The sequence below is a fragment of the Saprolegnia diclina genome, assembly GCF_000281045.1.
Source record: "Saprolegnia diclina VS20 unplaced genomic scaffold supercont1.31, whole genome shotgun sequence".
Taxonomy (NCBI): Eukaryota; Oomycota; class Saprolegniomycetes; order Saprolegniales; family Saprolegniaceae; genus Saprolegnia; species Saprolegnia diclina.
This window is the reverse complement of record NW_008246098.1, coordinates 104,404-117,673: the sequence shown is the minus strand read 5'-3', so window position 1 is coordinate 117,673 and position 13,270 is coordinate 104,404. Positions and strand designations below refer to the sequence as shown.

At 59.2% G+C, this 13,270-nt stretch overlaps 6 protein-coding genes across 6 annotated transcripts; 3 read left to right on the top strand and 3 right to left on the bottom strand.

The window, feature by feature from the left end:
* Window positions 1-595: 595 nt before the first annotated feature.
* SDRG_09641 (hypothetical protein) lies at window positions 596-1,771 on the bottom strand. Its single transcript, XM_008615587.1, has 7 exons — window positions 1,615-1,771; window positions 1,478-1,562; window positions 1,353-1,433; window positions 1,235-1,302; window positions 1,013-1,192; window positions 860-965; window positions 596-811 (listed from the first exon to the last, which is right to left on the bottom strand). Exons 1-7 carry the CDS (start codon window positions 1,710-1,712, stop codon window positions 707-709), a joined length of 723 nt encoding a protein of 240 aa, XP_008613809.1. The 5' UTR covers window positions 1,713-1,771; the 3' UTR covers window positions 596-706.
* Window positions 1,772-3,191: 1,420 nt separating this feature from the next.
* On the top strand, window positions 3,192-4,117 carry SDRG_09640 (hypothetical protein). The gene has a single exon (XM_008615586.1). The coding sequence runs from the start codon at window positions 3,283-3,285 to the stop codon at window positions 4,060-4,062; it is 780 nt and encodes a 259-aa protein (XP_008613808.1). The 5' UTR covers window positions 3,192-3,282; the 3' UTR covers window positions 4,063-4,117.
* On the bottom strand, window positions 4,086-6,313 carry SDRG_09639 (hypothetical protein). Its single transcript, XM_008615585.1, has 8 exons — window positions 6,067-6,313; window positions 5,995-6,019; window positions 5,929-5,936; window positions 5,639-5,882; window positions 5,493-5,594; window positions 4,794-5,447; window positions 4,563-4,751; window positions 4,086-4,514 (listed from the first exon to the last, which is right to left on the bottom strand). The coding sequence occupies exons 1-8, from the start codon at window positions 6,129-6,131 to the stop codon at window positions 4,164-4,166; spliced, it is 1,638 nt and encodes a 545-aa protein (XP_008613807.1). The 5' UTR covers window positions 6,132-6,313; the 3' UTR covers window positions 4,086-4,163.
* A 688-nt stretch (window positions 6,314-7,001) lies between these two features.
* On the top strand, window positions 7,002-9,963 carry SDRG_09638 (hypothetical protein; the record flags this gene model as incomplete). Its single annotated transcript, XM_008615584.1, has 16 exons — window positions 7,002-7,173; window positions 7,224-7,367; window positions 7,414-7,586; window positions 7,627-7,789; window positions 7,835-7,968; window positions 8,013-8,128; window positions 8,174-8,301; window positions 8,339-8,416; window positions 8,463-8,548; window positions 8,595-8,729; window positions 8,784-9,051; window positions 9,096-9,274; window positions 9,320-9,491; window positions 9,534-9,658; window positions 9,704-9,816; window positions 9,858-9,963. The coding sequence occupies exons 1-16, from the start codon at window positions 7,029-7,031 to the stop codon at window positions 9,961-9,963; spliced, it is 2,265 nt and encodes a 754-aa protein (XP_008613806.1). The 5' UTR covers window positions 7,002-7,028.
* Window positions 9,964-10,104: 141 nt separating this feature from the next.
* Window positions 10,105-10,823, top strand: SDRG_09637 (hypothetical protein; the record flags this gene model as incomplete). The annotated part of the gene is made up of 2 exons (XM_008615583.1): window positions 10,105-10,457; window positions 10,502-10,823. 2 exons carry the CDS (start codon window positions 10,105-10,107, stop codon window positions 10,821-10,823), a joined length of 675 nt encoding a protein of 224 aa, XP_008613805.1.
* Window positions 10,824-10,836: 13 nt separating this feature from the next.
* Window positions 10,837-12,416, bottom strand: SDRG_09636 (hypothetical protein). The gene has a single exon (XM_008615582.1). The coding sequence runs from the start codon at window positions 12,411-12,413 to the stop codon at window positions 10,875-10,877; it is 1,539 nt and encodes a 512-aa protein (XP_008613804.1). The 5' UTR covers window positions 12,414-12,416; the 3' UTR covers window positions 10,837-10,874.
* Window positions 12,417-13,270: the final 854 nt, after the last annotated feature.

The following is a 13,270-nucleotide window of genomic DNA, read 5'->3' as shown; positions in this document are numbered from 1 at the left end:
CCACTGAAGGCGTGCGATGTTTCGTCCAAGAAGCTGGTTTCAAATAGATCTGTGCGGCATTACGCACTCTCGTGCGGTGTAGTCGACATCGCATTCGATTGAATTTTGTCTCGTCGCATCACCCAAGTGTGTCCGACCTCCACGTTGTCAACGTTCGCAGATTTTATCCGCGTTAATGTACAGTGTAGATCATGTCGGATACCCACTGGACTGGATTGGGCATGGGTCTCGACAGCAACGCATTCGTCGATGCACGTGGTTATTGAGATATGTAATTTTGACGGCCGATGCTGCACATATCGGGGCGAAGGTGCCATTTCAGCTCTCAACCACAGATCTCGTGGAGGTATACGGTACGTACATGTACGAAGATACCATGCGAAGGTATGCTGCGTCGCCCCGTACCACGGCACTGTACCGGTAGTGTACATCTCCCACCCTACTTGTACATCATACTAGTACTTGACTTTTGGTGAAGACGTTCTGCGAAAGCGTTTAAACAATATGAAGATTTCAGTGACCGTCCGTCGCAGTTGAAGCACGACCGTGCAATTCCAGTTGCTATCTCAATTCCAACACCTCTGCCAAGAACGACTTCTGTTCCCAGTCAGATTGTCAGGCTTTGACGCCCAATTTACAATGTGCTGGACGATGATATATAGTTGTAGTTAGTAGTTTTGCTGTTTTCAATCGACACGACGCGAGCTCACTCACTCGACTTGCGACTGCCACCAAAGGTCACGATGCGGTGGGTCATTTTTGCCATGTAGTCGACTTGCTTGTGCATATTGCCCACAAGCCGCTCCATCGACTATTGGGCGCTTTTAGTCGAAAAGGGGTTTGTGACGTCACGAGGTACCTGGATGTAGCGTTCGCCAAAACCGTCGGCCGTGCGGTGCCCATATTTCCACATCGCCACTGCTGTAAACGAGCAGGCGGCTTGAAGCTTGTCCAAGACGCTAGGTCTACGAGCAACAATGAGGTCTTGTATCGAGCACACAGTGCCGATTACCCTGGTGCGGTTGGGGTCGACAAGGCGGCGTGGGTGCGCGACACGGCAGGCGCAGCGTCGGACACGGGGGCTTCGTCCCGCGTGACTTTTAGCCGGCTATACCCGAGGCAAATGGGCAGCACCATGTTGTTTTCGCTCAGCGTCTTCTTCGAGTAGAGCGTGACTCCGACAAACGTAAACCTACATACCCATGAGGTGAATGATTCTTACGTGCGCTCGCACCGAAACGAGCCCGTGGCTGGAATGTAAATGAGGTCACGGAACGACTTGTTGTACGGCGGGTGTGGTTGCTATTGCGCAGGAAATGAGCGTGTCTGAAGCTACCGTCGCTCGCTGCTACCTCGGCGAGACCAGCGACGAAGGCCTTCACATGCTGGTCAACAACGAGGCGCTTCTGGCGGCCGTCGTCCTTCCCGCCCACCTTCGCCTGCATGAGCCCAACTGTCTGCATTGACCATGAGCTACCTCGGCAAACTCGCCTTCAATGCGGGCGGACTTGGTGCGCAGAACGCCAATGCACTTCGGGTCTTCCTTGGCGTCTCGCATAGCACTAATAGTAGTCGATTCGCATGAGCGTCGAGTGGGGCGCTGGTGGCATGTACCTTGTGTAGATAGTGAAGCCGAGGCAGACATCGCAGTCGACGACCTTGGCCGGCGTCTGGGTCTGGACCGCGGTCGTCGATGGCGGCGACGAGCTCATGGCGGCGCCGCAGGCAAGACGGAAATACTGGCCGGGTCCACGCAATATGTGAATTCTAGTATATTATTATTGAGTAATACAATAATGCATTTTTATGCAGAATGTCTTGGCCCCATCTGATACATTTCTACTTTGTATGAATCTGGGCTGATGATTGCATAAAATCGACAAGCGTAGCTCGCATTATTTTGATTTGATTTGGATATTATTAAAGTCGCCTTCGTCTCCGTTCTTTTTTTGCGAAGCCCTGCAGCATTTCTGCCAATCGACTGCACGCAAACAAAATGGCACTATTGGATTGGCTGAAATACAAGGCCCTTGCAAGCCACGAAGTGCGCGCGCTTCAAGCTCAGCTCGTAGCACAAATTGTTCAAACGATTAAATCATGCAGATGACCTCACCTTCCATAGTAGCAATGGTCCAGCGCCCCGCACCTCAGGTACTATGTACTATAATAGTAGCAACAATCATCCAGCTATAAACCACCTGCAGTCTGTGTTTGTGTACAATGTAGCTGCCGAGTCAGCAAGGTAGAAGTGGTGAGAGGTTTGGCAACCTGTTGAGCAACCCGGGTTGCGCTCGTGTCTCTTGACGCTTCCTCCTTTCAAATCCAGCTCCGGTACCGTGCACGTACCCTCGAAGCTGAGAATGGATCCTCCCACGCTGATCGACAGGGGCTGGTGCGAGCAGATCGTAGTGGCTCTACGCGCGCGATGCAGTCTAGTAGGCCAACGAGACTCGCGTGAAGTCGACCACCAATGTCTTCGTACTCTCCGAGACGCTCTCTATCAACTGCGCAATGGTCAAGCTGGTTCTGTGGGCCTGTCAGCCCCAGCCCCGCATCTGCGTGACGAGAGGTTTGTTTGGGGTGTCCAAATGTTGGACAATTCCAGCCGGTGTATCATTGGGGAGTGATACAAGGTGGGTACCGCTGTGGACCGCTCGTTTCGCCATCGCCCAGCGCGGCGTTGGATCGTGGTCGTGGCGCTGCTTGTCGCGGCGACGCCATGCACGCAACGCCTTGTGTGCGCACGTAAAACGAGGCTGATAAACTTCGTTCGGTCCTGTCAAGTAGCCGCGCGTCGACAGCTTCGAACTTCGCGCCAACGGCTGTTTTGCGCTGCGCAGCGCCCACGCCTCGGTCGCAACGGATCTGGTAAAGACACGATGGTCGCAATGCTACTGGCAGCTGAACGCTACAAAGCCCACGATGGTTGCGGCGCATTCACTTGAATGGACAATTCAAGTCCAATATAATTCGCCAGCCGTGACAGCGGCTCCTGGCCACACACGTCAGCTGCGTACCCAGCCGTGCTGCATTAAATGCCAGCACGACGTTTCACACCCTCACACAATCACTGTGGGTTCTTAAACCGAGGGAAAGACACGAAGTGCACGAACGCGTTGCACCCAAGACAAGCTGCCGCGTGGTCGATCGAACCAGGGACGGTACTATATTTCCGGCGCCACGAGGAATAAAATACGCGCCAATAATAAGCGAGCCCAAAATATACGCTACCGATAGACACGGTGGCAATGAAACAACGAGTGGGCCATTTTGGACTCCTTGATGAGCGCGCCGCCGCCCGATGCCCGCCGGCGTCCGCCGCGCCCGCCGCCACCGACCGAGGACGAGCACCTGCTCTATGTCCGGCATCGACGGAAGATGAACAAGCGCAAGCTGCGGGCGGAACAGAAGCGCCGGACCGAGTCCCTCGAAGACGATGTCGCCGCGTTGACGAACGACACCAACCAGCTGCAGCACCACTTGTACGACATGACAAGCGCGCTGCCCGCCGTGCCCGCGTCGTCGATGGCCATGGAGAGTCTTCTGCGCCATTACTTTGAACTCTTCGCACACGGCTGGGATGCGTCGCGACACGAACAAATGGACGTCGAGCTCCGGACGCTCCTCCGGCCGGACGTCGTCTTTATGGACGATGCGGAGAGTGGCATCGAAAAAGTCATGGAGCAGTGGCGACGATGCTGCACATGCTACGGTGCCTTTCACATGAGCGTGCGGGATCTCATGCCCATTGACCACCGCTTCATGCGCGCGCACATTATCGTTGCCCTCGAGGTGACGGACCAAACGCTGCAGGCACTCTTCCCACACGTCTACTCGCACCCGTCGCTGCCGTCGCGGCTGCTCGGCTCGCGCCTCCACGTGCCGGTCGAGCTCCATATTGCGATGGATATGCACTTCAAAGTCTCTCGCCTCGACGTGGCGGTCGACTACGTCACGGCCTTCCGCGCCCACGTGGAAGACCTCGACGACGTCGCCGAGGTACTCGCAAGCACGCTGCCATCGGGCGAGCTCATGGTCGCTGCCCGACCGCCGCAGTATTGATCTTGATACAACACCCAGTAACATGGCAACTTGTCACGCTTATTCGTTACACTGACCGCATTTCATTGGGCGCTGCATTGGCGAATTCGCTCAGCCAGTACCTAGCCTTCGGCTGCAAAGCCGCCAGTTGCGTGGAGGAGCCGGCCGCAGCGTGCGTCGAGGACGTCGTCGGGCAGGTCGGCGGTGCCATCGTCACCGCTCGGTGTCGCCCACACGATCACGTCCATGTCCATCTCGGTCTCCTTGGTGAGAGCGCAGCGCACAGAGAGACGCAGGCTCGGGCCAAAGAGGTCGACGCGTAACTTCGTGTCCTTGTGCCAGCCGACGTAGCGGTCGAGAGCAATCATGCTCATAGGCTCACCATTGGGGAGAACAGCATCGCACGGATGCAGTCGGCCGTCCAGGACGTAGGTGGTCCACGCCGTCGGAAGCCACTCGGCGTACGACCGCATCTACGGCGCCACAATAAGCTCTGGTAGGCGCCATAAGGAGGTGTGCACATGAAGCGTTGACTGCACGAGGCTGAGCGAAAAGCCCGACAGCATGGAAATGGTGCGCAGCACCGTAATCAGCGAGAGCGACGGCAGTGCGCCCACGGTACGGAGCTCGAGACGCGCCGGATCGAGGGTCCAGGACGCCGTGAACGCGCCTTGGTGGGGCAGGCTCGGCGGGTCGACATAATCGGTCGGCTAGCACAACGATGAGACGTAGAGCCACACAGTTTTACGTACATGAAGCGTGGGCAGGAGTCGCAGGAACTGATCCAAAGACACAGGCTCTGAGAGCGGCGTGTCGAGCTTGGCGCAGAAACCGGCGAGCGTCAAGCCGGGCTTTGCGAGGAGGGCGTCCATGGCTCTCGCCGTGTTTTCGACCCAGCAGTTGTAGAGCTCGGGTGTCGCTCCGAGCCGCCACGGGCCGTCGCGCTGGAAGATGAGCTTGTGCATGAACGGGAGGTGGCGGACAATGTCGTAGAGAAGGTTGACGCCAACTTCAACCCGCGCCTTGGCGGTTGGAGCGACCGCAGCCGGCGCCGACGCACTCCAGAGCGCGGCGAAGACGCTGGCGTCGCCCGTGATCGCGCGCTTGCGCTTGGACGCGGCGCGGGGAGGCTTGTAGATGAGCTCGTGGAGCTGCTTTTGGATCTGCGGCTGCACGAACACGAGGTGCGGTAGCACCAAAGACGAGAGAAAGTCGTAGAGCGTCTGGAGCTGCATGGCCTTGACGCGAATGCTGGACTCGGGGGCGAAGAGCTTGGAGAACGTCACGAGCACGTCGGGGCCGAGCGGCTCGGCCTTGCGCCGCGACGACTCGATCGTGAACGCCGGTGTCGAGGCAACCAGCAGCACGCGGCAAACTTGGGCGTCGACGCATGCCATCACGTACGCCTACGCGAGACAGTTCACAACGTGATCCTGGAGGCAGCAGTCGACCCGAAGACAGTGTTTGGTTTCCCGCACTGCTTGACCACGCCCGCTCTTCCACGAGTAGTGCCACCCGGCCTGGTTGCCTTCGTTCAAGTGAAACACTTGCACCTACGCTCTTCGCTGACGCAAACGGACAAGAGAATGCGGTGTACGCTGGACGGCTCGCCCGTCGTATCGTCGGCCCGGCCCTTGATCCACGCGCGCAGTGGGTCCTGGCGACTGCGAACGTCTGCGTCCAGCTCGTCAATGCGCAAGTGCTGGCCGAGGCTGAGCGTCGAAGGGTCGTCGGCCAGCTCAAACTGCGCAAAGACAGCCAAGTGCGACGATCGCATGGGCGAGGCCAGCTCAACTTTGACGCTCAACGCCTTTGTGACGTGGCATTCGTGCGGGAAATCCCTACGGTCGACAAGATTCTAGTGACGACGGCCATGATGCGTCGTACTGTAATCTCTACGTAGACAGGGCAGCGATGAGTCTACGTTGGTTCTCGGCGTCGGCACGTGTTTACCTTGACGCCGCCGTTCTCGTTGCCGCTGCAAAGAGATAGCGTGAGCGGCGGTCGCAGGGTGGACGATCGTACCGTGCATAAGTCGACACGAACAGCGTCGTGTGCGAGCAGTCGACGAAGAAGCCGACACTTGCCATCGACGACGCAGATGCCGTAGTGGTCTACTGCTCGGAGCTCGACGGCCCAGTTTGATTGGTTCCTTTTTGTTTCAAGGGCCCCTCCCCCCGCTTTTGTGTCACCCAAATACAGGCCATCGGCCGTATTTTGGGCGCGCCCCCCCAACCACGACGAACCCACGCAAGCGGCCGCGAGACTCACCACGCCCAACAGACACTTGGAGTGGCACCAGATGGATGAGTCTCTGCCTGCACCAGAAAGCGTCCCAGGCGCTGTATGGGCCTTTCGTATACACACACTTCCTCGCAGCGCGAGACGCATGCCAGACATTCAGACGACCACCGGGTCGAGACGGAGGCTTTGGCGTGAGTGCGATGACGACACCTCTACGCAAGTCGCGAGTAATCGCCAGACCCGGGATAGTAGCGCAACGCTAGTAGCAGTGACAAAACCGTCAAGCTAACCCATTGCTTGGTGGTGTTATTGCGTTCCACCGTCCAATAAAGCCGTCTCGTACTGACGCAGCGGCGCTCTCTGGCGTGGCCACGTGTTCGGAATCGAAGCCTGCGCCACACCTTTGGTGACCATCCGTTGATTATTGTGTCAGATAGGGCCACCACGATTCGGTGCAGGTAAACCGAGGGGAGGGTTTTCTGCGAGGAAGCTCGAACGCTCGGTAATCGCCGTGTAACACTTCACCAAGCTCAACGCTGTGTTGCAGATCTCGACCGACGTCAGTAGTCACTACAAAAGTATGAAAGCCTATCGCTCGCTCTTCATGCTGCGTCGACAACCAGAGACGTTTGTTGACACATGCAACGACAGCCAGCATACGATTGAAAACACTGGATGCGAAACACTGGAATGGACGTTTCGGACAGGCTGGAATCGTCGAATTGTGACCAAAGCTTGGTATTATGGAGGAAGACAAGAACACGGCTACGACCCTACCGCCGCCTGTGGCCATGACGAGCAGCGGGCGGAAGGGTCAGCTCTTCAAGGCCAACTCGCGCAAACTGCAGAGCTGCACCGGGCTGCCGTCGGACGAGCCGCTGCTGGCAGGTCGCTACCGACCACCCACCACGACGTTCTTTCAACGGCTCACGACGTAGGCGAGGTGCTGCGCAAGGTAGACCGCGGCGGCAAGGTGGCATCGCGCAAATACTACGTCTCGGAGGACCTCTTTAGCTTGAAGTGGGAGTCCAAAGGGTCCCTCGCCAAGCTCACGGACGCACTCTTCCGGAGTTCGTGCACGAGTACGCTACCTGCTCATACTCGCCATAGATGCATCGCTTTGACTAGTCGACATGCCCACGATCCAGCGCATCCAGCCCGGCGTCACGACCGCGCGCCTCCACAAGATGGACGCCAAGCAGGCGCTATCGCGCGACCTCTGCTTCTCGATCGTGCTCGCGTCGGGCAAGTGCATCGACATTTTGTGCACAGACGCCGGCCAGTACAGCCGCTGGTTCCACGTGCGGCGGACCAGAAAGTCGCACACTCATCATGCTCTAGGGACTGCGGTCACTCATCGAGCGCCAGCGACTTGCCCGGGCGCAGGACCCGGAGCGGGCCTTCTTGTACCAGCAATGGATCCACGCCGACGCCAACCGCGACGGTATGCTCAGCCGCGCCGAAGTGCTCAAGGTTGCGCACCGCCTCAATCACGCTAGCGCCGGTGCGACGAGCGCCGAATGCACTGCCTCAATACAGTGTCTTGTAGCCAAGCAGACGATGCTGGCGTCATTTGCGACCGCCGATGCGGACGCCGACGGCGAGCTCGACTTTGACGAGTACTGCACGTTCATGAACACCGTGCGGCACCGAAGCGAGATCGACAGCCTTCGCGACCTCTACGTACGTGTTGTTGTCCCGCTTCCCGCCGAAACCCATCGGCGTAGGCTCCCGAGGGGTGGACCGAGGAGGTCTGGAAGACGTTTTTGACGGACCAAGGCCACGGCGCCGCGACGATACCGCTGCTCGTTGCTAAATATGCAGCGTTAGCTCCGTACGAAGGGTACGTGGCTCCCTGCTCTCGAACGAAACAAGAGACACGGAGCAGGCTACGTCGGTACCTCTCCAGTCCGGGCAATGCGTGGTCCAAACCCGAGATGATGGAGCTGCACCAAGACATGACCCAGCCCCTTGCGCACTACTGGATCGCATCGTCGCACAACACGTACTTGGAAGGTACAGCGCTTCGTCTTCTCCTCTTGAGAGCGTGTAGGGGACCAGCTCCAGAGCTCGTCGTCCGTGCACATGTACATTTCGGCTCTTTTGCAGAGCTGCCGCTGCGTCGAGATAGGTACGTCGCAGCCAGTCGCTCGCCGAATGAAACTTGAGGGTTCTAGACACGTGGGACGGCGATGATGGCGAGCCGATTGTGTACCACGGCCACACGCTCACGACCAAAATCAAGTTTGTCGACGTCATCGAGGTAGAAGGAGGGGCTAGATGATCTAGCATATCGAGAACTGCACTAGGCCATTCACGCCCACGCCTTTGAGACGTCGCCCTTCCCCGTCATCTTGTCGCTCGAGAATCACTGCGGAGAGCCGCAGCAAGTCAAGATGGCAGCCATCATGGTCCGCGTGTTTGGCGACGCCCTCTACTCCACCGTACGTGATCGCGCTTCTTCTTTTCTCGGCAGAGTATTTCACTGCGAGAAGCAGGCGCCGAGTGAAGACGTTTTGCCGTCGCCCTACGCGCTGCGCCGCAAGATCCTGCTCAAGGGCAAAGGCAGAGTGGCCAAAGCCGACGCCGACGCCGTGTCCGACTCGGACTCGGACGACGCCGCCGACAAGGCCAAGCAGCCGCCGTCGAAAAAGTCGAGCGTCGCTGCGGAGCTCGACGCGATCCTCTTCTTCAAGGGCACGCACTTTCACTCGTTTGGCGAGTGCGGCAGCTGGCGCGCCCCCCAAATGTCGTCCTTTGGCGAAGGTACATATCCCGTTCGTACCCTATTCGCTGACGTGTGTGACCAGCCAAAGTGAAAAAACTATCGGCCACGAACGACGCCAAGCTCCAGTTCCGGCAGCTGAACGCGCGTCACGTCTCGCGCATGTACCCCTCGGGCGTCCGCATCGACTCGTCCAACTACAACCCGATGCTCGGGTGGAGCGCTGGCATGCAGCTCGTGGCGCTCAACTACCAGACCGCCGATGTACCCTCTCGCGCACTCATGCTCGAAACTCACGGGACGGTGTAGCTGCCCATGTACATGAACCACGGGCTATTCTCGCAGAACGGCAAGGCCGGGTACGTCCTCAAACCCGACTCGATGCGACAGCACGTGGGCACGTTCGGTCGCGATATCCTCGCCATCACTGTCCGCGTTCTCAGCGGCCAGCACTTGCCCAAGCCGGCGGGCGCCAAGACAGGTGCATTCGATTCCGCGCGACGACGTCTCATGCTCATCGTAGGCGAGATCATTGACCCATATGTGGTGGTCGACGTCGTGAGCGAGTCGAGCTCGTTGCGCAAAACGACGGCCGCGATCGACAACAATGGCTTGAACCCAGTCTGGAATGCCACCATGACCTTTGAGGTACGATGCCATTTCGGGTTTAATGGGGCGAAAGGCGTTGCGCAGGTCGGGTTAGAAGCCGCGCTGCACCTCGTGGTGCTGACCGTCATGGAGAAGGACCTCGACTTTGACGACATGATTGGGTTTGCAGCGCTCCCGCTCTCGTCGATCCGCGAAGGGTACTACGCAACGCATTCGCAGACAAACTGACCTGTTCCAGGTACCGCAACGTACCGCTCTACGCTGCGAACGGCATGCGCACGGGGCCGTACGAGTTTGCGACGCTCTTTTGCCACTTTTCGCTCCTGCGACCAGCCACGTCATAGAAGCCACGAATTCTGTTTCAAACACTGTTTTTTGATGGGCGAAAATCGGATTTTGCCTACATGGAGGCAATCGCCTAAGTTTAGGTCGTCTCGGGGTTTCTCGCGGCAGATGCCGAAAACAAGCTTGCGGTGATTGACGCGATGGACTTGGACCGCGATGAGATGCTGGACGACATGTCCTTGTCCTCGGACGACGAGATGTTTGAAGACATGATCAATGAGATGACGGCGCCCCGTGCTGTGACGCCCGCCCGCCCGGCAGCTCCGGCGCGCACGCAGATGGCCCCGATGGCGCCGCGTGGCGCCGCGCCGATGCCGGACCTGAGCAAGATGATGGCGCAGATGATGCCGATGATGTCGCAAATGTTTGGCGGCAACGCGGGCTTGCAGCCGAGCCGCCGCGTGATGCGCGCGATGGAAGACGTCGTCGCGGACCACGTGCCGGTGGACGAAGTGGCGTCGTGGGTCGAGACGATCCAGCGCGACGAGGCGCGGTATGCGAGCGACTCAGTTTTTGGAAAGCTCACTGCTAGCGTAGGCAGCAAGTGGCGCGAGCGGCCAAGCCCCGCACGAACATCAGTCGCGCGTACCGCACAAAGGACACGAAGCTGCCGAGCGACCACCTCCAGGCCGCGACGCTCATGCAGGAGCTGCTTCTCGATGCTGTGCGCTCTGCCAAGGTGACGCCGTCGGCGAGTTGGGAGAAGAACCAGCTGCGCGTGCACACGGAGCTTCGCGAGCGCGGCATCGACGCCATTTACGCCAAGGAGTTGCAGGCGTCGCTGCGGCGCCACGTCCGGGACGACGCCGACGCCGATCCGGCGCGGTTCCCGGTCATGCATGCGACGTTGCTTACATAAGTGGCTGCGCGAATGCTCAATCTGTCCAAAATACCATCGTGTTGATTGTGCTTATGTCGCTGCCGAGTAGCGGGTGGCGCGCAGGGGGACGTATGCCTGGCGCCGGCGCCGACGGCAAACGCACGCTGCCGTGCCAAGCAGCACAAAGCCGCTGACGACGGCAAGCACGAGCCATCGCCACGGCGACGACGTCGACGGTTGGTCGAGCACGACCTGCAGTCCCGAAAGCTCTTCGAGCTCGTCTCGCGGATACGAGAAGGTCTTGCAGACGTCGTCGCCAAAGAGGAAGCACTCAAAGAGGTAGAGCGCGTGGAGCGGTCGCGTCGCGGGGACCATGTGGCCCGCGCCTTTCACCGTCGAAAACGTCACGTTGGTATACCGCTCGGTGTAGCCGGCGAGCTGCTGGTCGGGGCCAAACCACGCGTGCCACTTGGCTTCAATCGGCAGCTGCAGCGCCGCGAGCCAGCGCTGCGTGCCCATAAAGTTGACGACGGCGTCCGTGTCGCCGCTGTACACGAGCGCCTTCAAGCCGGCCGAGAGGATCTCTTCGTACGCCGGGAGCGCCGACGGCGTCCGGTCGTACGCTGCGTTGACGTCCGCGTTGCAGTTTGCCCAGTCGAGGGCCTGCGTCGAATCGGCGTGGATCGCAGCCTGGACCGACGCCTGGTTGAGGTACGCGGTCATGTACTTGGCCGTGCACGGACCGACGACGCCGCGGTGCAGCGGCCGAACATTTTTGGGCGCGAGGAGGCGCGCCTGCGTGAGGAGGCACACGTCGCCGTAGATGTCGTACGGGTCCATGGCAGCTTCGTCGGCGCCGATAAAGCCGTCGACGAGCGCCAACGCGCAGCGGTCTGTGCACCCAGTGCCCGCAAGGCACGCAGCGAGAAGCGACGGCGGGCAGTAGGTCTGGATCGCCTTGTATGTCTCGAGCGCGAGCATGCCGTGGCTGTAGAGGTAGTCAAAGGTGGCGCCGCCGTCGATCGAGGCGTCCGTGAACGGGTTGCCGACGCCAAAGCCGCGCAAATGCACCCCAACCAGCGGCGCGGACAGCAGCTTTTGCACGAGAAGCGGAATGTAAATTCCGGCATAGCTCTCGCCAAAGATGTAGAGATCCCGGTTCATGTACATGGGGTACGCAGCGTAGAACTCGCGCAAGAACTCGTGGGCGCGGTCCGTCGTCACTGTATCGTTGTAGTCGTCGTCTTCGAGCAAAGGCGTGCTAAAGCCGACGCCGGACGGCGACTCCAAGAAGAGGACATTGACGTGGCGATTCCACGCATACGGGTTGCGCGTCAGCGAGAGGTCGCTGTTGACGACGAACGGGCCGAGCTCCGTGAAGAAGCCATTGAGCGACGAGCAGCCGGGACCGCCGTTGAGCCAGAGCACGAGCGGCGCCGTCGACGCGTTGGCTTCGGCGGCTTCGACGAGCCAGTAAAACATCTTTTGGTCGTTCGACGGCAGCGAGAGGTGACCCGCGTACTGGTCGAACTCGATCGGTGCGTCGTAGCCAGGGAGCGACACGATCTTGTGTGCGGGAGTGGCGACTGCTACGGCGAGCAGCGCCGCCAAGGCCCAGACGAGACGCATGGCGATGAAAAGCAAAAGTGAAGACCGGGCTTGCACCCAGTTGGCGTGAGTAACACTGGAGTTGCCCTTGGACCGACGACTGCGGTGACGTGACGCAGCTCTGAACGACGTGCTCGTTTGAATGTACTGGCTGCGAAATCGGTCGCAGATGCACCCACCTCCCGAACCTCACATATCGCGTGGGTGGCAAGCACAGCGGCGTCGCGACGGTGCTGGTGCTGGTGTGGACGCCACGTAGTATTCCGTCCTTGGGGTGATCGTGATAGGGTCTCGATTCAGCAACGCTCTTCCATGCAGCCGTCAAGATGGGCACAGTTGCACTCTCCCAGCTTCGAATCCCGCCAAAATTTAAAATGGCAAAACAAGCAACCGACGACCATGACCGACGACGACGCTGGTCAGTCCTTTTTCATCATTTTCTCTCGAGCACACGGGGCTCCAACAGCAAGGACGCATGACTTCTCGTCTTGCGTGCTTCGTGCTTGCTTGCACTCAAAGTCTAATGCGCTGTCCGGGCCGTTTGGTACATGGGAATGAGGGTGACGTTGGAGCTTGAGAGAAAGGACTCGACAGACGACACTACAGTTTTAGGTGCAAAGACGGCCTACGGTGATGGGTGGCGCTTTGCTTCAAGCAGTGAGGTGCGTGTACTCGGCGCGACGGGTAGTGCGCTTGTACGCGTAAAGGACACCGACCAGAACGAGAAGACCACCAAGAATACCGCCAAGCCACACGGTGGCGGAAGCTGAAGTGGCAGTCGTGGACGCGCTGCTCGTCGTCGCAACCACGTCTTGCTTGGCGACTGTGGCGCCCGTGAGCAGCTCAAAGTCATCCACGGGGAACTTGAACGTCTTGCA